The sequence below is a fragment of the Rissa tridactyla genome, chromosome 2 (assembly GCF_028500815.1).
Source record: "Rissa tridactyla isolate bRisTri1 chromosome 2, bRisTri1.patW.cur.20221130, whole genome shotgun sequence".
Classification (NCBI taxonomy): domain Eukaryota; kingdom Metazoa; phylum Chordata; class Aves; order Charadriiformes; family Laridae; genus Rissa; species Rissa tridactyla.
In genome coordinates, this window is record NC_071467.1 from 91,940,064 (window position 1) to 91,965,181 (window position 25,118).

The window sequence follows — 25,118 nt, forward strand, 5'->3', positions numbered from 1 at the left end:
TTTAGGACACAAAAAGCCTTTATGTTTGAGAAGTTAACCATTTCGACAGAAGACTCTGAAGTATTTTTGCAACTACTGTTACATTGGACAGTCAAGGATACAAAACTGCTGACAGAAGCAACAGCGGAGAGCACCAAATTAAAAAATGCATGCTTCAGCACAACTGCACAGATTCCTCCTCTCAATGAACACTTGCCTGCTCAGACTATACTTAACTCCTACCCATTTCAATTTTACGCCTCATCCTCCTCTCCTTCCTCTTCGAATTCCCCCTGCTCATCAGCAGTGGCATCCTGGTATTGCTGGTATTCAGAGACCAGGTCGTTCATGTTGCTCTCAGCCTCCGTGAACTCCATTTCATCCATGCCCTCGCCAGTGTACCAGTGCAAGAAGGCCTTGCGCCGGAACATGGCCGTGAACTGCTCCGAGATCCTCTTGAAGAGCTCCTGAATAGCCGTGCTGTTGCCAATGAAGGTGGCGGACATCTTGAGGCCACGTGGGGGGATGTCGCAGACGGCCGTCTTCACATTGTTGGGGATCCACTCCACAAAGTAGCTGCTGTTCTTGTTCTGCACGTTGAGCATCTGCTCGTCCACCTCCTTCATGGACATGCGGCCCCGGAAGATGGCGGCCACTGTCAGGTAGCGACCGTGGCGGGGGTCGCAGGCCGCCATCATGTTCTTGGAGTCGAACATCTGCTGGGTCAGCTCGGGCACCGTCAGGGCTCGGTACTGCTGGCTGCCGCGGCTGGTGAGAGGGGCAAAGCCTGGCATGAAGAAGTGCAGCCGGGGGAAAGGCACCATGTTGACCGCCAGCTTGCGCAGGTCGGCGTTCAGCTGGCCAGGGAAGCGAAGGCAGGTGGTCACGCCGCTCATGGTGGCCGACACCAGGTGGTTGAGGTCCCCGTATGTGGGAGTGGTCAGCTTCAGGGTGCGGAAGCAAATGTCATACAGGGCCTCGTTGTCAATGCAGTAGGTCTCATCCGTGTTCTCCACCAGCTGGTGCACAGAGAGGGTGGCATTGTAGGGCTCCACCACCGTGTCCGACACCTTGGGGGAGGGCATGACGCTGAAGGTGTTCATGATGCGGTCGGGGTACTCCTCCCGGATCTTGCTGATGAGGAGGGTGCCCATCCCAGAGCCCGTGCCACCACCCAACGAGTGGGTCAACTGGAAGCCCTGGAGGCAGTCGCAGCTCTCCGACTCCTTCCTCACCACATCCAGGACAGAGTCCACCAGCTCCGCACCTTCCGTGTAGTGGCCCTTAGCCCAGTTGTTGCCAGCCCCACTCTGACCTAGAGGATTGGACCAGAAGCAGGGTGCCGCGTTAGTGCCCCAGGGAGGAACAGAGATGACCCCACTTCTCCTGCCCCATGGGGTTCCCCCCTCACTTCCACCCCCACTGTGCTGTTGGGATTCGGGTCCCCCAGCTCACTCGCACACTCGCTCGGAGCCTTTTCTGTGCACAGAGCTCTGGCTTTAGGACTCCTCCACCCCACACTCACTCACCAAAGACAAAGTTGTCGGGCCGGAAGATCTGTCCAAAGGGGCCAGAGCGCACAGAGTCCATCGTGCCAGGCTCCAGGTCCACCAGGATGGCACGGGGGACATACTTGTTACCTGCGGGAGGAACCAGCGACAGCATTACAGCCCCGCAGGCAGCATCAGAGGACCTCTGCTGTGCTCCCTTCCACCTCCCTGCCTTTTGCTGCCCGGGATGCAGAGAGCGAGGGAATTTGGAGGGAGGTAGCTAGGGATGGGAATACAAAGCAGCTGTTAAAGCTGTGCCGTGATATCACGCACTGCGGGCAGGGCTGGGCACAGCCCCACAGGCAGGATGCACTGGGCACACCCTGCCAGCCCCCCCAGCGGCACCGCGCCGGGAAGCTCATTACAGAGGGGCGTTACCGGTGGCTTCATTGTAGTAGACGTTGATCCTCTCCAGCTGCAGGTCGCTGTCCCCGTGGTAGCTGCCCGTGGGGTCGATGCCGTGCTCATCGCTGATGACCTCCCAGAACTGCAGGGAGCGGGAGGGGGTGGGGGGATACGAGGAAAGGGGGGGTAGTGAGGGGGTCAGCACCGCTCCGCCCCGCCCGCGCCCCCTGGCCAAAACCCCGCGACGTGGCGAGCGAGGATTCGCCACGCGTGGAGGCGGACCCCGCCAGGCGCGGCCGCTCCCGCGCCCCTCATCCCCCACAACGCCCCCCCCATCGCCGTGAGGGGTGTGGCACCGGCTCGGCGCCCCTTCCTTCCACCCAGCCGGGACCCCCGCAGCCCGCGGGGTGCGGATGGACGGCAGGGCTGCTCCCCCCGCCCACCCACCCGAGGTGCACCACGCTCACGCCGCGGAATCCCCCCGAGTCCCCCCTACGAGGCGACAGCCGGGAGACGCCCCCGCACAGACAGCGCTCCCCGGCGGGAAGGCGGGTCCTCCCGGCAGCCCTTTCCCCCGGGACGCACAGAGCCCCGGCTAGAGGGGGCACCGCCCCGCAGCCCCGGGCAGACGGACACGGCGCCGGGCCCCGTACCTTGGCGCCGATCTGGTTGCCGCACTGCCCGGCCTGGATGTGCACGATCTCACGCATGGTGCCGCTGTCCGCTGGTGCCGGTGTCCGATCCCGGTGCTGCTCCTGCCGCCGCCTTCGCCGCCTGCTCCCGCACTCGCCGCCGCAGCGGCCGCGCCCCGCGACGCCCCTTAAATCGGGCGCCGCCGCCCCGCCCCGCCGGTGACGTGATGCGGGAACGGCGCGCAGCCAATGGGCGGGCGGCGGCGGGGCGGGGCTGCGGCATTGTCTCCCGCCGCGGGGGGGGCGGGGCGGGGCTCGGGGGGGGGCGGGTCCGGGGGCGGGGCTTCTCGGGAGCGGCCGCCGCGCACCGGTACCGGTGCTGCCGCCGCCCCGGTTCGCCGCTGACAGCGGGGACAAAGGCACGGGGTCCGTCGGTGGTGGGGCGGCGGCCGGGGCAGGGGATCAGCTCGGGGAGGGGGGACCCTTTCCCCAGCCAGGGCTCCGCCCGGCCCGGCGCTTTGTAGGGCCGCCCATGTGTGAACCGGCCCCGTCGGCGGCCGCCGTCCCTCCGCCCTCCCGCGGCCGCCGCAGCCTTTTGTTCCCCGAGACGAGCAGCTTTCCCTGCCGCAGCAGCGGGCGTTGCCGCGGGGCGGGGGGGCGGGGGGAGACAGGCGGCTGCCACAGCCCCCGCCCCCCGCCGGAGCCTCCGTTCACACGGCGCCGGCGGGAGACTCCCCTCCCCGCGGGGCACCGCGCACCCCCCGGCATCACCGTCGCCGGTGATTGCCGCCCCTCCCGCGGTCGGGAGCCCCGCGCCCTGACCCGCTTCATCTTTCCCCGCGGCAGGACGCGGGCGGGCTCCCCCCAGCACGGGCTGTGCCGTGCAACCTCCCCTCCGCCCACCCTGCCCGGTAGCCATCCCTGCCCGCCGCTCCCCCGGTGCCCAGCTCAGCTTCTCTTTCTCCCCCTAAAAAGGTCGGATTTAGGAGCCGCTCTCGAGCAAAGCGACCGGCTCCCCGCTGTCCCCCGTCCGGCTGCGGCCACCAGCGACCCTCAGCCAGACAATAGACAAGGCGGCTGCTGCTGCTGCAGGGGGCCCGGGGGCTTTGGGGTAGGGGGTGTGGGGGGGTTGGCGGGTGTATTTTCCCTGAGCTCTGCAGCAATCGCGTCTTGCAAACCGGCTGCAATTTGTCGCTTCGTTGCGGATTTACACGTGGTGAGGGATGAAGAAAGGCGAGGAGCTGGAAAGGAGCTGGGGGGAGGGTTGCAAGGGAGGGTTGAACATGTGCCCCTCGGAGATACTTTCCCCGGTTTCTTTTCGAGCAGCCCGGTATGGCAGCGCGGGCATCACCACGGGCCGCAGAGCCGGCGGGCAGGGCACATGCCCACGCCGCCGGAGGAGGAGGAGGAGGTCGGGGGGATGAAGAGCACGGCAGGGCGGCGCCGTTCGCGCCGCGCCCGGGGTCCTTCGGTGCGGTCAGAGCGGCGTGCCGGCTCATCGCCGGTACCGCCTGCTTCACACCCCGCTTTGTGCCGGCGTGTGCGGCGGTGGGAGGCGGCGGCTCCCCCCAGAGACTGCCCAGAGCCCCGGCAAGGGCAGGCAGGGTCCCCGCAGCCATCGCCGGGCGGTACCCCGCTAAATCCGGTTTTAGTGACCCGCTAATTTAAGGCTGCGGCTATTCTAAAGGCACAAATAAAAGTTCATCACCGTTTCCAGCACGTATTTCTTCAATATACTCTTTCCTTTGTTCTATCCATGTGCCGATCCCTCTAATCTTTCTAACCTCGTTTGTGCAGATCGATAGCCCTGCCTGTGGAGCACTCGAGCTCGGATTTTACATTCTTCCAAGGCGATCTGCAGAACAACCCGGTTTCGTCTGATTGGTATGCCAAAGCATCCACACCTTTCTTTTGTTTCCCTTACGGGGAGAAAGCATCCCGGCTCCAAAGGAGGATGCTGGAAAATACACTCTCAGGTTTGCCTCGTCAATAGTGATTTTGAGAAAAATAAATCTATTCACTTGTGCTCACTGTAAAATCTGTTTTTACTGGTCTGAGCCAGGAGCAATTTAATTATTTGGTTGACTACGCTTCACAAACAAAGTGTAGCTTTAATTCCAAGCAAACTTCTTTTTTTTTTTTTTTTTTTTTTTTGTGGCATGCTAACTGCATAATCAACATCCACATCTATAATTACTTGTTTAAAAATAACTTGCGGATTAGCAACTCCAGTGGACCACTGACCGCTTCAGGTAACGATTCAAAGTAATGCCAGTCTTTCCCATGGCTGCGGTGGGTGTGCTCCTGAAAGCACTGTCGCAGCAAAACTCGGTTACAGCAGAGCTGGTGCAAAATACAGGTACCGTGAGTCCTCGCTACTATGATTTCCAAGTATTCTGCAGATCGTACACTGCTTATTAGTTATTTACTAGAAGAATTAGTGACATTTCAGCGCTAAAGGGAGTAGCTGATTTTACACATCCTCCATACCTACGTTAAGCTCGTTCCTAACAGCTTGAAGCTTCAAAGGAAGCCATTTTAAAATCCAATTCAAGGAAAACAGATTATTAACACCGGAGGAAAGAAACCCACCCTAACTGCTTTATCTTAACATAAATTAGTTCACGTTTTTGAAGGGCGGCGGGGGGGGAGGGGAAGAAGGTTCAAGTACGTCTTCTGTATAGAACTTGTTGAGACTGGAAGGAAAAAAAACCCAACGCGAAATGTTGATTTCTAAAATAAACAGCTGCATTACTGGGGGATGAGGGAGGAAATCCAGGTCTAGCTTTTCCACAGCCCGCGGACAAGACCCTTTAGATGCGAACAGCCGCCATCGGGATCACTTCAGGAGACTTCAGACAAGGTCCGGCTGAACTCCAAGGTAAGCATTTGAAACAAGAGGGTTTCCCAAAGGTTCAGCGTAGCTTATTGCAAATCACTTGCCGGGAAACCAACTGTTCAGCTGTTGGCCGCCCCTGCCTCTCTCTCCCCTCTCTGTATTTGCCTCACATCCATGTGTCTGTCACAGCAGCCCCTGCCCCAGCCCCGGGGCCGGCCCTGGCTGGATTCCTCCATCCCCAGTCGCCCCGGCAACCGGCCCCCCCTCCTCCCCCCAACTCCCGGCAGAAACGAGCTACACAAAAAAGAGAAAGGAACAAAACAAAAAAAAAAAAGCCTGCAACATTTTCACTCGCCCGGCTGATTTCCCAGGGTGTAAAAGCAGCGCGGCTATGGGAGTGCAGAAACTGCGGCGGGGCGGGTGAAAATGCCGGCTCATGGGGTTGTTCCGCAGCCATCCTCACTGGACACACAACAGGAGGAATAACAGGTCCTCAGTCAAGAGTTTGTTTAATGAAGGTCAGAGGATCAACCCAGTTCTATGCAATGTATCCTTTTCCCCCCCGCTTTCATGGTTCCCATCCTCCCAGCTACGAGGTCGGGTGTGATCACCCTCGGAGCCTCCGTCTTAAGCTACTGAAGTGATCACTGATGGAAGTCCCAACTCCCTTGCAGGATGCAGAAGGTTGCAAAAGCCAGCTAACAAAAGCCCAAGGGGAGGACTCTGTCATTTTACTTTATAATAGGCAATACGTGCATTTGTGTGATGTACTGCAGCACGGTTTGTGGGTCATTAGAAGGTTTTTCTTAAAGAGAAACTTGTTCTTCCTTTCAGAAAACATGCACCTACCCCATGGCTCAGCATCCCATTTCATGGGTCACATCCTTGTCTGTGTCTCCTCTTAGAAGGACGTGAGTGACTTTAGGACCTTGAAATCATGCCCAAACCCCCGAGAGTGGCACCTAAGCTTTTCTTATCTTGAGGGGTGGGATGCTGTAGTATATTAAAAATGATAAAGAAGTTTGGACTCTCGTCAGTTGAGGACCTGCGCCATAGACCAGGCTAGACAGTAGATGACCTGCGTCCAGGGCAACTCATTAGGCCCTCATTTAGGGCAAACCAACATTTTGCTCCTCAGTGTGCATCACTGTAACACAGAGGAGGGCCAGGGAGGGGCAGGCTGGGAGGACTCTGGGTACGTTTGGGAGGAATTCAGGGTGGTGTCCACAGAGAGGGAATATTTTGTACCTATGCAAACAAAATTTTTTTTTTTTGGGGGGGGGGTGTCCCCGTTTCTGCGCACCTTCTTGATTTTTTGCATACAGGTTGCTTGGAGCCTATACTAGTGGCTGGACCAACCTATGCCAGCAGGTGGGAAAGGACAGGAGGCAGATGGGGCTGGTAGCAGCCATGGCTCTGTGCAGTGACCCTCCGTAGCTTTGCCCCCAACAAAAGTCCTCGCTGGTGCATGGCCCAGCTGCACAGCCTCTCCCCAGGTTCTCTAGAAAATTGCTACGCTATGGGAAAGTCAGCAGTGCAGCACCACGCCTGATAAGAAAAGGTGCAACTGCAGGCAAGAGATAGGCTTGTAGGAGCAGGATCATCAGTGGCTCAAGGACAGGGGGAGATCAGCACCAGCAGGGAAAGCTGTGAGGTCCTAAAGGAAGAAAACAGGGAGGCGGCCGAAAACTGCAGCACGTCCACACATTTGTGCGAGCAGCAAAGGCCAGCCCTCCTCCGCCTGCCTGGCCAGAACACCAGAGCCTACCTCTGCCCCTCCCTGCAATGCTGGAACCCCAGAGCTCATCAAAGCCAACCTGCCTTTGGGCCACAGTACCCAGCATCGATGGCAACCATGAGACATGCCCAGGGTGGCCCAGGACTGGGCAGCGAGGGGTGGCCACAACATCATCAGTGGCCCCACACCAGCCCGGCTGCTTTGTGGGCTCCAGTCACCCAACAAGCCCCAGCGGGTCGAGTCCCGGGATGTGGCCATGCTGTACCTGCAGCTCTCATGCTCACCTGGGCGATGCTCAATGGAACCCAGGGCTGCTGCCCATTGTGGGGTGTCACTGGCCTTGGATGGGGTGAATCTGGGGGCTGCTGGTGCAGCCATCTGGGGCTGCTGCGCATCCTCCCCGCAACCGGCTTCAATCAGATCACGGGATTTTTATTTTTTATTTCTCTTTTACTACTGCTACAAGCCGCTGTTTCTACCAAATAGTTAAAAATATGTTTCAGTTTTGCTGTGAGCACCTGCCTGCTCACTACTTACTCATTATTCGCCAAGCTAAGGATTGCTCTCGCGAAACAAAAGCCAGAGCAAGGCTGTCGGCCAGAACCCTGCTTGGCACTCTAGGAAAGGAAACCCCCCCCCGGCCCCGGTTTGAGGACTCTCACTGCGGCACCTCATCAGCCAAAATTACAGCAGTAAGAAGTCGCAAAGGAGGCTCCGAGGGTCACACCGGCACGATGCGACACCTTTCATGTGCCACCACCATGTGTGGTGAAGTCGGTCCCCCCAGCGCATGCTGGACCCGTCACAGAGTTATTTCTTGTTTCATCTCATTCATAGTAACGCTTACGCGTATGCCCTTGTATAAGGAAATAATAATAGTTCAAGCATCTAATTATGTCTCCAACTGTATTTAATAGGTGAGAATATAAACCACAGAAACACGAGAGAGAGATGAAAAATGGTGTCCCTAATTAGGAAATTATTGAACGATGAGAAGCAAAGAGCAGGTAAGAGGCAAAAGGGCAGTTTTCCTGCGATCGGGGGAGAGCGCTGATGAGAAATTGATCCGCTCTCTAATAAATCTGCTTGCCTGGCCACCAAACATGGCAAGATGCTGTACGGATGCTGGGGTCCCCTAACCAATGACAGGCAGGCATTTTGATTCCTGTGTGCTCTGCTCTCCAGGCATAAATATTAATAAGGTTCCAGCCTCGGTGCTGGTGCTGATGCAGCTGTTTCTACATTCATGTGGAACAAATTCAGTAAATGCAAAAAAAAAGCAAGGCATGAAAGAAAATATTCACTTGCTCGTCTGAGTTATTCTTGCAATCCAGTCTTGGTCCTTTATTTCCTAGGCAGGGTTGTTTTTTTTTTTCCCTTCTCTTGTGTTCAGGCTGAACTGGGATCATTCAAATTTGCATAATTTTAGGATCTGGTTGCTAATGGCAGTGTCAGAGGGTAAAACCACTGTCGGACCCTCGTTTGTGGTCGCCAGGGCAGAACCTGGAACCGCAGCGATACAGAAGCCACACGCCAGGCAAACACTCCTCTTTTGCTTTGATCCTTCTTGGTTAAACATTCTTTCTTTCCATCCCAAGGACTCACCCTTGAAACCCCGATAGCAGCACGCTGCCCTGCATCGTTACCGAGCCGTGTTTCTACCGAGTCCATTGCCTCGGTCAGCCAGCTAGGATGTGGGATGTTAAGGAAGCAGGCGGCTTTATAACCGGATTGAACAAAGCATTTTTTTCCCAAGGTCTTCTGCCACCACCCTGCGCTCTCCTCCCTGCAGTAATATTGCGGCTGGCAGCGCTGCTCGCTGCAAGGAAGAGTGTGCTTGTCAACTCGTTAACACTTTCTTTTTTTCTCCTTTGCAAAAGGCATGGTTGTGCAAATGAATTGTAAAGATCTTATCAGGCAGCTGCTTTGGCTGCTCTCAGGTGCCTCGAATATGCATCTTTCAGGAGACTGGAAGGAAAACAAATATAATTTTGAAGGCTGAAAAAAAAATACGGCCCCAGATCACTCGTATGTATATTAAATCTCTGGCTTACTGAAAAAGAAAATGATTGTTTGGAAAGATTTCTTTCTTCCCGGCATCAGTTGCCCTCCTGTGTTGGGCTGTAGGGAGATGATCTGGGTGCCAAGCGCTTGCAGCCGAGAAAAAGCAGGATTTGGGGGAGCTGCACAGGGCTGTGGTGTGCTGTCAGTACAGCGATATCACCTCTCTCTCCTGTGGCAGGATTTACACAAAGGCTTTGATCATCTGGTTTATTAAAGCTGGAAGCATCCTCACCAAGCTAGAACTGGCAGCAGAGATGAAAACACTATTTCCAACCCTCCCTTCCCCTTGTACTTTAAGGAGTCCCTGCCGCTGGGGTTGCAGCAATGGGGGAAAAGGTGGTAAAACTGGGGTGTGGTGACACAGGGCCGCTGTGCCGGCACTGACATTGTCACCAGGAGGGAGCAGGGTGAGTTGCAAGAGCTTATAGGGGAGCACAAGGGAGGGCGTCAATCCATGCCGGAGGAGCTGCATGGGTTACGCAGGCTGAAGCCTCATCTTTGCATGGGTGGGGATGCAGGTAGGTGAGCAAGGCATCCAGCAGTAACTCAGGAGCCTAAAGTGCAGCATTTTGGACAGGTTCTAAGCAAAGTTCATCATTAAAAGCTTTATCTTCAGCTTACAGGAGCTAGCAGGTGTTTTTTTCAATTGATTTTTAGAGAGGCTGGCTCAGATCCTGAATCTATTAAAGAAACGTATCACTCCCAAATGCCATGAATGCCTTTGTCCTTCTCTCTCCTCCTATTTTCCCACTTATGGTTCTCTGCAGGATTTAGAGATAATTTTCACCTGATTTGCTTTCCCCTCATGAGAAACACATAACAAATGTCCCTTTATGGGACTTCATGCATACACAAGCCTTCCAATCCTGGGGAAGGCCACCATCCATCCCAGGACACTGTAACAAAAACAGCAACAGCACCTGGCACCAAGCGGAAAAGGGAGGTGATTTCTCACGCTTTCTGGATTTCTTGTGCTTTCTGAGAGGCACCGGGGAAGGATATTTTTCAGTTGCAGTTCAAGAGCGGGACACGGACTTTATGAAGACACAGCTTCAGCCTGTTGGGATCCTACAACCTTGAAAATACAGTAAAGGAGCTCTGGTAACAATTTCCTAAGGTAGTATGTTCTGACAGTGTTTAACTCTTCTGTCAGTTCTGTTGTCATGCAAATAGGCAACACTCCAGAGACTGGAGGCAGATCACTGAAGTGATATTTGTGAAAGTTATATTCTGTGTAATCACCAATAACCTCAGATACACCGATTAGGCGGCAGCAGTAGCTGCTTGACATACTTCTGCTAGGAAATCAAATACCTCCCTGATCTAAATCATGCTGTTCAAGAACTGTACAATGAAGTTGGAGAGCCTGGGCCGAACAGCCATATCCTTAACGGATCAGCCATTATTGTGCTGCTCTCTAGTAACGTACAGGTACTGAGCTACTGTTTGGGAGATTTACTCTTTCTGCTAAACCACTGCATTCAACAGAGCAGGAAGGAAAAGCCAAGAGAAAAGACTGTCTTGAGCTAAGCCACCTCTGAGCGAACACTCGAGGACTGCTCAGGGACAATGCCAGGCCTGTTCGCTTTGCTCCTTCTCCAGGGAGGAGGAAGCAATATAATCAAAGCTGATTTTGTCCAGCTAGTTTTGCTTGCAAATGGAAAAAAATTCAAAGGCCGTGGCATTACTTTAGAAAGTAATGAAAGAGAGTGGCTGTTTGGAGAACCAGACTTGTTGGCACGCTTGAGGAAGGGAGAAGCTGTCTGCAGGCATGTCCAGTCCGACCTGCAGGCTAAGGGAACTCTGTGACAACGACTATTAAGTCCAAAGCCTGGTCGAAGGAGGAAAAGAAGATTCATGGAAATTCTGGCATCAGCAAAGGGAAAGTACCCAGAGGGGTGGGGAAGAGACCAGAAGTGCAGCAAGTCCCATAACCATGGCAATAGCAAACTATCTTTCCCAAAGCAACTTGAATCTCTGTCAAACCTTTACGTGGCTGGCTGCGTGTTGAAACGGTGATTTCCATGGCTAAGGACATAACTCTCTGTGACCTGAGCAGAGAGCCAGCCCGCGAGTCAGCAGCAGACTGGCACCCCCCTGGTTCAAGGACCCACCGTACCCTGCGTGTGTTACAGACCCCAGCCTTGCGTCCCTCCAGGTGATCCACGGACAGAAACACAGCAGGATCCGTCAGGTGTGTTGCGTGTCATGTGGAATCTAGGCATTGACTTGAGCAATATATGTGAAAACACTTTTAAACACTATCTCATTTTTTTTTCCTTCCTTTCTAAGCCTTTCAAAAGCTCATTTCCATTAGGCTTTCACACCTGTTCCCTTCCCTGTCAGGTCGCAGGTGTGTAATAGCCCATTGCACCTGCAGATCTCACTATGGCTGCTGGCTTTTATGCACTGGAGTCAGTGTTTGTAAGCTGCTTCAGGATTCTCCACCGTGAAGGAGTCTATCTGCATAGAAAATATGATTTCCAGTCGACTGCATAAACCTCTTTTTGTCCCTGAAGGGAGCGATGAGTCACTCCGTGTTAGTGCCTCCCGTCCGGCAGCTATGAACCCACATGTCTCAAATGCTCCCATAGATCCAAGACAAATTCCTCCAATGACTCATACAACAATAAAAGGAAAATGTCTCATTTGATAACAGCAGAAACTTAGCATGGGCTCGCAAAGGTCCTTACGAGCTGTGTGTTACCCAGACTTTCATTCAGCTGCAGGGAGATAGGCAAGGGTTGTTGTAATCTTCCAGCCTGCAGAGGAGTGAAATAAAGCAAAGTAGAAGTGATTAGCTCAAGGTCACCGTGCCAGTCGGGCACAAAAGCTAACAAACAGCCCTCATTTCTAGTCCAGCACGCTGTGCAGTGGATCACAACAAGCTGCCCATCAGGCAACCGCTGTGAATCGCCTAGGTTGGAAGAGACTTTTAAGATCATTGAGGCATCCCAGGCCTCATTCCTCCCTGGCAGGGAAATCCCAACAGCTGAGGTTACAAACCTCACAAAAAAGAAGAGGGTTTTCCTTGAGGGAAAAAGCTGGTACCTTAAGCCTTTCAGAAACCAGGAACTGAATTTCCTCAGAGCAATACCTGCCAGATACCAAGAGATACACTGAGGACACTGGCACCAAGGAGTTACTACAGCATCTAACACCATCTTAGCAGCTATTGCAGATATGGAATTGCCTGTACATCTACAGTCTCTGTTTGCTTACGGGTGCTTTTTCAGACATGGGCTTGGGAGCAAAGGCGGGGGTTGATATTGGTTTGGATTGTGAGATTCACAGCATGGACTTGGTGCAGTCCCCTTGCAAATCTCTGATTTTTTCATACAAGTTCACCAGTCTGACTCCCTCATTTTCTCCAACTCTTTCCCAAAGTTCCAGCCTGGATTCTCTTCCTGTCTCTTTTCTGGGACTGTAAGTCAGGCTGATCCACACTTGACAAAGTGTTTTGAGCCCTCCGGTTAAGAGAGCGCTGTGGCCACGGTTAGATGTTTCAGGAGCAGTTTTCTACCACAGCTAAACAAATATCCCATCCCAGGATCAGTTTCTGACCAGTTTGGTTCCCCAAACTGACTCATCAGCATATCAGATGAGCCCTAGAAAGCAGGACTGGGGCAGCCCCACCTAAAATTGGTTTAGATGGCCTCAGCATCACAGCCATGGCGGCTGTACAGTGTAAGCAGAGACACTTCTCCCTTTCTTGGTTACCCATGCTTGCCTGATGCTGCCCTCCACGATGCCAGCACAAGTATTTGAGCAGAAACACAGCAAGCTCGACCAGAAGACTGATCCAGCTGAGAAAAACAATCCAATCATGACCAAAAAAAAAGAAAAGGAAGTACTTTTTCAACTCCTGGGGTGCCTCAATGGTACAGGGAGAGAAAAGGGCTCCTTCGGCCACCGGTGCTACCAAGGGAAGTCTACATACAATAAGTCTCCAAATCTCAACACAAAGTGGACCCTAAAAGTCTGGGGCTGCAGCACAGCCACTGTTGTAGCAGCCTGGTGCCATGAAGCCTCACCAGAGCGGTTGGGAGGACTTATTTGGCTTTATCGACCGGTTGTTTGCTCCTCTGCAAAAGGACAACAAATGAAGAAAACTGGCATGTCCTGAGGCACCAACAGAGTGTTCACTGACACACAGTAACGATCAACTGCTTTCTCATGTATCAAATCCACACTTTATTCACGCAGGAGCAAAAGCTCCGAATGCATTTTGGAATCAGAAAACATTTGCTTCTATCTGTGACATCCCAGTTCATAACTACGTGCTTTACATCTCTTAACTCCTCAGTTACCAGGAAGAAGATTTACTCCCAGCTTAAAACTCTATGGAGGGGAGAGGATGGGCAGTAAAAATCAGGGTGTAGCATCTAGTAACTCTCGTGGGCAACCTAACTTTTGGAGAAGAACAAGGAGCATAGAAGGATGTACCTTTAAACCATAGCTCCCAGGGCTTGGATCTCATCTGAGCAGCAATATACGTAGGCATCCATATACAAAGGCGGTGCTTTTGCTACAGTACCTTTGCTTTATCATTAGCTTGCTATCCAGTGTCTCACTGCAGCTGGGGCTCATTCCTGTCAAATAAGGCAGACTAATGGGAGCTGCTTTCACAGCCACAGAAAAAAAGATAAGCGTGTTAAAGGAAATGCAAGAGGTTCCATACGCTGCAGGAGTGCTTTCCCCTCTCATCTTGCAGGGGCTGTGATGGCCTCGCAGTGCTGTAATTAGGAAATTCATTTCACGCTTGATGTTCTGGTTCTGCACGGCTCCACTCACGCTTCACACCTGCACTGCAGATGAAAATGCTTACCCAGCATTTTACTTGCTAGATGAATGGTTTTCCTCTTCTGAGCTTAAACAAGGATTTAGCATGATCTACAGATGGCAGCTACATTTCACAGAAAAGCATTAAATACACAGAACTGCTTATGAGCAGAAGAACACTGTGGCTTTCCTTCAGAGGTCTGCAGGGCTTAGGATCCCAAGGAAAGCTACAAGCATTTTAGAGAAGACTCCTGATGAGAAGGGGAACAGATCAGTGTGATGAAATAGGGGCAGTTCCCCCCCTAGGGAGGAGCAAACCTGTAGACAGCCTTAGAAGCAACACAAGAAATGTTTGCTTGATGCAGAAAGACCAGGGAAGAAAACAGAATACTCTTACTTCAATCCAGCAGATCATTTAAACATAGGTTTAGTGCATAAGGAGGCCCAAACTTCTACTTGGTGGGAAAAGACACACTGGGCTGGAACTTTGTTAGAGCAGATCCTCCACTGGGACTCCGCTGTAGAAGCCAATTCTGTCCCAGTGTGGTAGAAAAACTGGCTTTGAACACCTAAAGAAGGATTTGCCTACATGAATAAATCCATCTGCAAAGCTGTGCATGTCTTACCTTTCACCCTAGCCTCCCTTGGAGTCAATGGAAATTGGTCAGGAGAAGATGCTTCTCACTCAAAAGAGAGACCTAAAGCAGCCCAGCTGAACTGTGCCCTAAAATTGGCTGCCTCTCTCCCCTGAGGAAGTGAGCCTGGGGCAAATCTCCTCCAACACCTGCAGGTGTCTAATCACAGGAATCTCACCACCACCTCCTGTGTGGCTCCCAGAAGATACTTCACCTGGTGCCTAGATTTTTATTTCTGCAGTGCTCCCAGCTTTCCCTGGTTTAGATGATGGCCTTAACCCCCTCGCGCCGGCCCGAAATACCGAGCAAAACCACCACTGCAACAAGCAGAGGGGAATGCGACACAGAGGGAAGTGTTTGGTGCATGCAGCCAGCACTCGCCCCCTTCCAGGGTAGCTTTGATCACCTGTTTGCGTGCCTGATCTCCTCAGTTGCCACAGGCTAAGTGCTGGTTTGCAACAGGTTTCTGGGACAGCGAGAGGCTGGTTTTCCAGCCCCGACACAAGTCCTAGCCTCTGCACATGGTCACCCTGCGGGAGGCCAACCCACGTGGAGGCAAAGGCTTGGGGTGGGCTGTGAAGTGCGGGCGCTGGGGACCAGCACAAGCATGACGCCGCCTCAGCAGCGAGACGGGGACAGGCGTAGCTGTAGTCTGCCACCATGCATCCCATAATGCTTTGTGCGAGCAGCAAGTGACAAATGTAGGACAGAGGAGGTGGCCTGCGACCCCCCCCACTACCCTCCCGCCTCTCCCCAAGCTGATCCTGTGCCATGGGATGTCGGGGTATGGCAGCTGAGCCAGGCTTAGCTGCCTCCCGGGATTTAGTGTTGATGTGGCAGCACGGGCAGAAATTAGCAGGGCTGAGGATTTTGTCTTTTGAGAGAAGCCAGAAGAACGGGAGCAGCTTAGGGAAGAAAAGTGATGACTGGCTCCTTCCCCCCCCACCCCCGTTTCTTCAACAGTGAAAATAAAGTTTTAGAATTTGGAAATGTAACATTTTGATTTCTAGAAATGCATACAAAATTGGAGGGAGAGGAAACACTAACTAAAAAAAAAAACCCCAATAATTAGCTTGCTTGTTCTTTAGGCAGAGATGAAACCCTGCCAGTGGTACAAAAATACACATTTCCAACTGCAAAGGGCTGATGGCCATCCGTGTGCCGCCTGTATTCTTATTGGCAGCAGACGGCACGGTTAAGGAAAATCCTTTTCAGTAAGGGGCAGCTTAGCTAGGCTCTGGTGAAAGTGTGCTGGGCACAAAGATTCCTACCCGAAGCAGGGCCCTTAATTCACGGTCCAGTATTCCCTGGAGCCCTGCAAACCCTCCTCGCTTGCTTTGTAGATTCCTTGTAACCCTGAAAAGCTCCAGAGCTGAATGAAGCCAAGGTCACCGTGACCTTCCTTCTCCCCTTCCCCGGGGTGTGGGGGGGTGGGGGTTCCGGGGCTGCACAGCATCACGCCAGCCCCTTCCCCTTGCTCTGAAGCCCCGGGGCTCCTCCCGGCTGGCTCACCGGAGCCGCCCGAACCCCGCTTTACAGGCGGTGCCCCCGCAGGCAGGGGTTCACCTGCCATCTAGCGGGGTTTCTCCGTCCCTGCGGCTGCCTCCGCCTTCATGCAGCGGCCCCGGCCCCCTGCGGAGTCCGCAGCGGACACCCCCCCCCCCACACACCCACCGACACCCGCACCCACACCAGGGGGTGTGGGGCGGGTGTGAGCATCGGGGAAGCCGCGCACCGAGGGGGAGTGCACCGACCGGGGGTGTGTGCTGTGTGCGGAGCGGGTGTGCCCCGGGGGCTGCGAGTGTGCCCCGAGGGCGTGTGTGCCCCGGGGGTTTGTGTGCATGCACAGGGGGTGTGAACCGGCGGGTGTGTGTGTGTGTGTGTGTTTATGCCCCGGGGGGTGTGTGCCTGTGCACGGAGAGGGGTGTGCACCGGGGGCCGCGAGTGTGCCCCAGGGTGGGTGTGTGCATGCACAGGGGGTGTGCACAGGCCGGGGGGGGGTGTGTGCCCCGGGGGCGATTGTGCCCCGGGCGTGTGTGTGCGTGCATAGGGGGTGTGCACTGGGGGCTGCGTGGGTGCCCTGGGGTGTGTGTGCCCCGATGTGACTGTGTGCATGCACGGGGGGTGCGTGCACCGGCGGGCATGTGTGCGTGTCCCGGGGGGCGTCTGTGCGTGCACAGGGCGGTGTGCCCCGGGGCGTGTGTGTCTGTGCCCGGTGGGGCTGTGCACAGGCGGGGTGTGTGTGTGTGCGCGCTCCGGAAGGAGGCTGTGCCCTTCGCGGGGAGGCTGTACACGGAGGGGCTGTGCACCGACCGGGGGGAAGTGTACACATCGGGTGGTGGGGGGGCACGGAGGAGGTGCGCCCCGGGGAGGGGCCGTGCACGGAGGGGGTGTGCGTACCTATCCGCGTGTGTGCACCCAGCGCGGCGCGGGGGATGCGTGTGTACACCCCCAAGGCCACGCACGGAGGAAGCGCGGGGCCGGGCGGCTGCGCAGGGCCGGTGCCCGGGGGGGCGGGCACCGTCAGCAGCGTCTGCGGCGGGGCGGGCGCGGCGGAGCGCCGCCTCCCCGGCCCGCTCGGGCCTTGCTTGCTGAGGCCTGGCCGCGCCGGGAAGAAGGGCCGATGGAGGCGGCGGCGGGCGGTGGGGGAGCGGCGGCGGGCGGTGGTGGCGGCGGCGGCGGCATCGCCCTGCACGACTTCATCGGGCGGCTGGGCGAGCAGCTGGTGCACTTCCACGCCATGCGGCTGCGGGACTCCCTCTTCCTCTGGGTGGGCGCCGCCCCCGCCCTGGCCAGCCTGGCCGTCGCCATGTGCACCCCCCGTGTGAGTGTCCCTTCCGGGCCGGCGGGGCTCCGCCGTCTCTGCCCCGGCTCTTCCCGCCCTGCCGGGGACCGATCCCTGCCCTGATCCCTGTGCTCCGCTTGCAGGACAGCATCCCGGTGGCCGCCTCGCTCCTGGGGGATCCCTCCGACACCGCCTCCGCCTGCCTGGCACAGCGTTTGGGTAGGTGCGGGGCGGCGGGGGCGAGGGGGGAGCCGGGTCGGTGGGGGCGGGGGTGGCCTTCCGCGGAAGGTGGGGTGAGAGCACGCCTGTCGACCCCCCCCGGCAGAGCCGTGTCTGGTCGCCTCGGGGCCACCACCCCCGGTGATGGTGGGCGCGGAGGGGTGCGGTTCTTGCTCCACACACCGCCCCCGCAAACCCTCCCGGCCGCGCAGATTACGGCCGTCTCCGTTAGGATTCGCTTTTTATTTCGGCCGTGGACAAGCCCGCATCACCTCGGGTGGCGGGGGCCCTGCCTCAGGGCGCGTTGAGCAGGGTCAAAGCCATGTTATTTAATACCCTGACCCTGGCTTTGGGTGGGCGGCAGGGGGGAGGCACACGCTTGTACCGAGCAAGTGGGATTTTCAGTGAGCTCCTCTCTATAAAGCCATAATACTTGTCTCTAAAGCTGTAATGCTTCTGTGCTGTGGGGTGGGATGGCCATCGTGCAAGGCACGTGAAGATGAAGCCAACCCTCATCACATCTTGCACCTTTTAGCCCTCAAATTCTGGCCTGGAAAGTCCTGGATCGTCTCACAGACTGCAGCTTTTAGCCCCCAAATTCTGAGACGTTCTGGCCTGGAAAGTCCTGGATCATCTCACAGACTGTCCCTGCAGCATGTAACAGGCACCTCTTGGGATGTCTCCATTATCAGTGGGTGTAAGGGTGTCCCGCTGTACCTAGTGCGGTGCTGATGTAGACAGATTTCTGAATCTGAATGATAACTTTCAGACTCCTCTATCTCTAAAAAAATACTTGGCCTCATGCGTCCTAGCGCCCTCACATCTCTGGCAGCTGCATCATGCTGGTTACTCATCAGCCATCACCTACCAGTAACTGATGCAGCTCCACCTGGTGAACTGCTGAAGTACTTGTTACTGGGTTTTAAATGCAAGGTGCTGCGCTGCTCAATCTCATCTGACTTCTCCTGTTTCAGTTGGAAGGGGCATGTAATTCTTCTTAATTATCTGTGTGCTGATCTTCCTTACGGGCAATAGGTCCTGAGTTTGTATTGTTAGGCAGTTTCACGAGTCTACGCCTACTTCTTCTCCATGTCCACTAACACATATATAAAAAAAAGGATTGCTCACAAGACTGATCTTTGAAAAACAGTATTAGCGTCCTTTCTTCATCCTGATAACTTATCTCTTAATAACCACTGTTGTAGTCTCCCCTGGTGCCAGCTCTTTCCCTACATACTGGGTTCAATTGTTTCCACTTTAAGTAATAACAGCATACGTGATTTCTTTATGTGTAATTAGTGCATTATCCTTAATAAGTCAGTTAGTAAAAATGTAGTCAGAGAGGGTTTGTGTAAAGTATAACAGTTCATTCCATTTTCTGTTTGGTCTCTGCATTACTCGTTTCTTCTGAGTCTTGCTCTTGCTGTAAGCTTCTGTGTAGCGTTGGAGTCTGGCTGACAGCTCTAAGTTGTCTTGGTGATTCCCACGCTCTCCTGTCTTTTGTTTGTTTTGGTTTTTTTTAAGTGCTGTCTTCACTCTTAAAGGTTTATTAGATATTTTATAGCTAGAGTTGGTAATAACTTGTCACTTCTTATGTTAGTTCTTTCAGTGTTCTTGGACAGAAGCTGTCCAGGACACCTGCTCTTTCTCACAGGAAGTGGTCTAAGTTTTGTTGCCATTTTGTTTTTTTTTTTTTTGTTTGTTTGTTTGTTTGTTTTCTCATTTATATTGCTAATTTCTCATACTTCGTTACTGCGAACTGATAGTGTTGCTTGGTACTGGGATATCAGTACTCTTTATCCTCAGAGCATAATGCACCTTCCTGTTTTCTTTCTGCTTGTGCTTTAACTATCTTTCATTATTTTGTCTTAAGCTTTCTGTGCCAGCTGCCGCCCAGCTAGGTTTTTGGGCAATATTCCTCTGTATCCGTGCCTTCTGACCTCTGGGTTGTGGTTTTCCTTGCTGGTCATTCCCTTTTATATTCATTATAGATACAATTCTTACTTGTGCTATCCTGCTTAAGGTATATTGTGTTGAGGAAGGCCCGTAGACCTTTTTCACCTTTGGTTGGAAAGAGAAAGTCAATAACACACTTCTAGCTTTGAATAATTACATGCTGCTTCTTTACCCAATCATAACTGAGTTTTGCGAAGAGAAATAAATCTTCTTTCTGAAATGCTACACCTTCATTTTTAAGTTTGCTTTTGTCAGTTCAGCAATTTAAGTTGGCTCATGGTCACTTATTCCAAAATAATTTATTCTCCTGAAACCAGCGGACCTGCAAGATCATCATTAAGCATCTCGGTATCTTCTCCGTTTCACAAAGTGCTCGGTAAGGAAACGTGTTCTGCCTTGACTAGAAATACCAAGCTTTGCTGTTACTGGTAAGTTTTCCTTTGGGAAATTAAATCCTTGTTACTCCCACAAATTCTGTAATAACAGAGATGCTATTCACAGCCTTGTAGCTGTGTGTCCAAGGTAGCCTTTTTAACCATCCTGCCATGTGGTAATCTTCAGGCAGGCAGTATTATCTTTTTTTTTTTTTTTCCTCCTGTGCTGTCACCATTTTTTCCTTGCTGTTTACATTCTGATCTTCGCAGGCACTAACTGAATTAGCATACGATGCCATTTGAACGTAAGTTGTTGTTTTGGTGGTTTTTTTGTTATGCTTCACAGTCGCATTCCATCACCTGCCTTTTTTTCCTGCCCTGGAGCAGGAGTTTCAGCGCTGCGGTGCATCAGTGTAGATATTCTCATGTTTTTTTCTTTACAGCCTGGTAGGGGTCCTAGCCACAACAGCTGAATTTGGTGTCCTGGCTCTGTCTTCTCCCATATTTCAGGGTTGCTTTTTTCTCTTTTCCATTGCTGAAGACACATTTGCCATGTTCCTATTCCTCTACCTACCTATTTCTATATATATCTGCTTGTATTAGGTGCAGGGGCTGTTTCCTGCCACCCTGCCTGTTTGCTCTGGCATGAGATGTGTCTCACTCCTAAAAGATTGTTTCCTGTAGGTTAGTGGATTCCAATTCTTGAGAAGATCTTGTCCATTAATGCTTCTCTTACCTGCATATCCTGAAATCACAGCGCTTTCAGCCACAGTGATTGCTGAATAGTGCCAAATCTTCATCTTCCCTCTGTAGGGACTAGTGGACTCTCAGTGAAGGTCACCTCAACCTCTTCTTTGAGTCTTTCCCAGCTGGGCACAGTTCCCCTCCACCACCTTTTTTCCAGCACGAATGGTCTACAAACTTATAAAATCGTAGAATGTGTTGGGTTGGAAGGGACCTTTAAAGGTCATCTAGTCCAACCCCCCTGCCACGAGCAGGGACATCTTCCACTAGATCAGGTTGCTCAGAGCCTCATCCAGCCTGGCCTTGAATGTCTCCAGGGATGGGGCCTCCACCACCTCTCTGGGCAACCTGTTCCAGTGTCTCACCACCCTCATTGTAAAGAACTTCTTCCTAATGTCTAATCTAAACCTACCCCGCTCTAGTTTAAAACCATTGCCCCTCGTCCTGTCGCTGCATGCCCTTGCAAACAGCCCCTCCCCAGCTTTCTTGTAGGCCCCCTTCAGGTACTGGAACGCTGCTATAAGGTCTCCCCAGAGCCTTATCTCCTCCAGGCTGAACAACCCCAACTCTCTCAGCCTGTCTTCATAGGAGAGGTGCTCCAGCCCTTGGATCATCTTCGTGGCCTTCCTCTGGACCCGCTCGAATAGGTCCATGTCCAAATGCTTGCCACGTTATGCCAAACACTTACGCCAAACACTTGCTCTACCGTTTCTCCTGCTCCCATTGGGCCCCTCTTCAAGCTTAGATGTGGGCCTTGGTCCTCTCCATGAGGTTGTAGGAGCAGGTCTGTGCTGCTTCTGGGCACATCCTGGATGATGGGCTGCCAAGGAACCTTTTTCTCCAGTTTGAGGGCCTGGTGCAACAGGGGTTAGTAGCCAAGTTGTGTGGGAAGCAGCCCTGCTAAGGGTTTTTTTTGTTAAGCCTTGTCTTTCGCCGTTTTCTGCTTTACTCTGAAGCTGCAGATGGTCTTCCATGGAGACATAAGATCTTCCCTCTTCATTCCTTCTCACAAGAGTCCACATGTCCAAATGAATCCAGAGGGAAGTGGGGACAGAAAAGGTCCTCCTCGGCACAGGCAGCCCTGAGGGTGTTCCCAGGAACTGGAACAACATCCTAAAGATACAATGGGCTCTTACGCAAACATAATTAAGAAGTTGAGTTTGGACACTGCAGTGTACAATGTAGCTTCGTTAGATAGGATAATGGTATTCATTAGTTCAGAATTAGTGTTGCATTCATTCAGGGCATGATGAGGAAGCACTAGTGCTTACAAAACATGCTGCTTTATACCACAAAATCTGGTGCCAGGCGCTATTTTTTTTTTGCAATCAGAGCAGCGTGGTGCATTATATCAGCATTTTCTAGTGCCAGGTCTTAAAAGGCAAATGAGTCCTTGCATTTCATAAGCAGCTCTACTTACTGAGCCAGGAAGCTGTTAACCTGTTAGAATGGAAAATTATAATAAATTGATTTGCATAATGAAAATGCCTCAAAGGTGCTGTTTAAGTACATTTTATATGTGTTTATAGGTTTCCTGTAGTTAACTTTCCCATTTAAAAAGGATTGAGATATTAAGCGTTCTGGTGTCTTTATTTTCAATTTTTAAAATTCAGGTGATATTTTTGAATATTCAGCAGAACAGTCCGATTTCTCCCTGGGATTGTCAGCTCACAGCTCATTCTCTGCCAGGAATATTTTGTGACCCAAATACCATTTTTGTCTCCTATTTTACACAACTCAATTTAAATTTAGTGTCTGTTTTTCCTGTATGGTTCTTACATTCTTCATGAAGCTTAGCTTCAGCAGCGTATAAAGAGAGTTACAAATTTGCTGTATTACTCTGGTAAAATCTAAGTAGGATTCCACTTAATTTACAAAACACTTCTTGGTGTTATCTGATCTGCTCTGATAATTAAGTCTTCCTGCCCCAGTGGACATTATTTTTGTCACTGTTAATTAGCTCTCTCATGGAAGGCAGCTTTTAATTTTATAGCACCTCTCTCTAGGTATTTGTCATTACAGTAGCCTGGAACTTGTGCTTGCCTTCATCGTAGAATCATAGAATCGCTGAGGTTGGAAGGGACCTTTAGGATCATCAAGTCCAACCTTTAACCTACCCTGACAGAAACCACTTCTAAACCGTGTCCCTAAGTACCACATCTACCCTTTTTTTAAACAGCTCCAGGGATGGTGAATCCACCACCTCCCTGGGCAGCCTATTCCAATGTTTAATAACCCTTTCAGTGAAAAAATGTTTCCTAATATCCAATCTAAACCTCCCCTGACTTAACTTGAACCCGTTTCCTCTTGTCCTGTCACTTGTCACCAGGGAGAAGAGGTCAGCCCCCATCTCTCTACAACCTCCTTTCAGGCAGTTGTAGAGGGTGATAAGGTCTCCCCTCAGCCTCCTCTTCTCCAGGCTAAACAACCCCAGCTCCCTCAGTCGTTCCTCATAAGGTTTGTCCTCCAGACCCCTCACCAGCTTTGTAGCCCTTCTCTGGACACGCTCCAACACCTCAATGTCCTTCTTGTAGCGAGGGGCCCAAAACTGAACGTAGTACTCGAGGTGGGGCCTCACCAGTGCCGAGTACAGGGGGACGATCACTTCCCTAGTCCGGCTCACCACACTATTCCTGATACAGGCTAGGATGCTGTTGGCCTTCTTGGCCACCTGGGCACACTGCTGGCTCCTGTTAAGCTGGCTGTCAACCAACACCCCCAGGTCCTTTTCTGCCAGGCTGCTTTCGAGCCACTCTGCCCCAATCCTGTAGCGTTGCTTGGGGTTGTTGTGACCCAAGTGCAGGACCTGGCACTTGGCCTTGTTGAACCTCATACCGTTGGTCTCAGCCCATCGGTCCAGCCTGTCCAGGTCCCTCTGCAGAGCCAACCTACCCTCAAGCAGATCAACACACCTGCCTAGTTTAGTGTCATCTGCGAACTTACTGAGGGTGCATTCGATCCCCTCATCCAGATCATTGATAAAGATATTAAAGAGAACCAGCCCCAGCACCGAGCCCTGGGGGACACCACTTGTGACCGGACACCAACTGGATTTAACTCCATTTACCACCACTCTCTGGGCACGGCCATCCAGCCAGTTTTTTACCCAGCAAAGAGTACACCTGTCCAGGCCACGAGCAGCCAGTTTCTCCAGGAGAATGCTGTGGGAAACGGTGTCAAAAGCTTTGCAAAAATCCAGGTAGACAACATCCAGAGCCTTTCCCTCATCCGCTAAGTGGGTCACCTTATCATAGAAGGAGATCAGGTTTGACAGGCATGACCTGCCTTTCACAAACCCATGCTGACTGGGCCTGATCACCCTGTTCTCCTGCATGTGCCATGTAACGGCACTGAGGATGATCTGTTCCATGACCTTCCCAGGCACCGAGGTCAGACTGACCGGCCTGTAGTTCCCTGGATCCCCCTTCCAGCCCTTCTTTTAGATGGGTGTCACATTTGCCAACCTCCAGTCAGCTGGGACCTCCCTGGTTATCATGTTCAACCCAGGCTCTCCAGCCTCCCAGAGTGTTCACAGATGCCGTATAAATAAAGGTTAAAGGAACCAAAATCATTGACAGCAGGCTTAGACAAGAGCGGTGCACGCTTTTGGGGGCCTTCTTCATGGTTCATAATAAACCAGAACTTTCTTAATTGGGGCCTAATCACTTTCCTGTGCGCTTTCCCTCTGTAAATGTTTTTCACAGCATAGACTTACCAACTCATAAACCAGATTTCAGTGCTAAGAGTCCAGTATAGTCTGTGGTTTCACTTAAACTGCGCTATATTTAAGAAGGGTCCAAAACCCCCTAAAAGAAGTGCACAGCTTCCCAGTGACTAATGGCTTTTTGCATCAGGCCAAAAACTAGTTGCTAGTCACTAGGCTTATATTGCCCATTTCCATGACGTGCAGAGTTCTGCCCAACGTGCCAACGCTCAGGTACTTGGTCTGCTATTCCTTTATAACTGTGTCCAGCACAGCAGGAGTGGAGAACATTGTCTTAGAAACCTGCATGATATGGCTTTTTAAAAGGCTTGCTTGAAAATCCATCATCGCTTTTATGCAAGAGCAAACTGTGGCTGACTACTCTGTTTTGTGTTTTAGCCAGCAAGACCAAAAAACAGATATTTGTCAGCTACAATCTTCAAAACACAGACAGCAATTTCACCTTACTCATAGAAAACAGGATCAAAGAAGAAATGATGGCTTTCCCAGAGAAGTTCTGACTTTGCCTCATTGTAAAATAACCTGAGTTTTTGTTTTAGAAAAACTGATTGCAATTTTCACACTGACATTAAGTTAGTATATTTGTTTTGTATGGTTTTGATTGAATTTGCAGTTGTTATTAAATATACCTGGACCTAAATACAGTTGGACCTGGATTATTGTGGGTTTTTTTTGTTTTTGTTTTTTTTTCCAAATTTGCTACTCTGTTAAGTAGGGGATAGGTGAGTAGAGTAAAAAATATGCTGCAATGT

The 25,118-nt window shown here is 52.3% G+C and overlaps 2 protein-coding genes across 2 annotated transcripts; one reads left to right on the forward strand and one right to left on the reverse strand.

Annotated features, from left to right (window-relative positions):
- LOC128905603 (tubulin beta-2 chain) lies at nt 1-2,673 on the reverse strand. The gene is made up of 4 exons (XM_054191892.1): nt 2,528-2,673; nt 1,908-2,016; nt 1,509-1,619; nt 1-1,294 (listed from the first exon to the last, which is right to left on the reverse strand). Exons 1-4 carry the CDS (start codon nt 2,582-2,584, stop codon nt 234-236), a joined length of 1,338 nt encoding a protein of 445 aa, XP_054047867.1. The 5' UTR covers nt 2,585-2,673; the 3' UTR covers nt 1-233.
- A 14,497-nt stretch (nt 2,674-17,170) lies between these two features.
- On the forward strand, nt 17,171-25,006 carry PSMG4 (proteasome assembly chaperone 4). The gene is made up of 3 exons (XM_054190464.1): nt 17,171-17,388; nt 17,493-17,568; nt 24,745-25,006. The coding sequence occupies exons 1-3, from the start codon at nt 17,188-17,190 to the stop codon at nt 24,864-24,866; spliced, it is 399 nt and encodes a 132-aa protein (XP_054046439.1). The 5' UTR covers nt 17,171-17,187; the 3' UTR covers nt 24,867-25,006.
- Nucleotides 25,007-25,118: the final 112 nt, after the last annotated feature.

Excerpts from the sequence above, each read along its gene's own strand:
- LOC128905603 (XM_054191892.1), bottom strand. The coding sequence starts at position 2,584 with ATGCGTGAGATCGTGCACATCCAGGCCGGGCAGTGCGGCAACCAGATC. Across the intron at positions 2,017-2,527 it reads GCAACCAGATCGGCGCCAAG|TTCTGGGAGGTCATCAGCGA; the intron begins GTACGGGGCCCG and ends CGCTCCCTGCAG. Across the intron at positions 1,295-1,508 it reads GCCCGACAACTTTGTCTTTG|GTCAGAGTGGGGCTGGCAAC; the intron begins GTGAGTGAGTGT and ends CCAATCCTCTAG.
- PSMG4 (XM_054190464.1), top strand. The coding sequence starts at position 17,188 with ATGGAGGCGGCGGCGGGCGGTGGGGGAGCGGCGGCGGGCGGTGGTGGC. Across the intron at positions 17,389-17,492 it reads TCGCCATGTGCACCCCCCGT|GACAGCATCCCGGTGGCCGC; the intron begins GTGAGTGTCCCT and ends CTCCGCTTGCAG. Across the intron at positions 17,569-24,744 it reads CTGCCTGGCACAGCGTTTGG|CCAGCAAGACCAAAAAACAG; the intron begins GTAGGTGCGGGG and ends TTTGTGTTTTAG.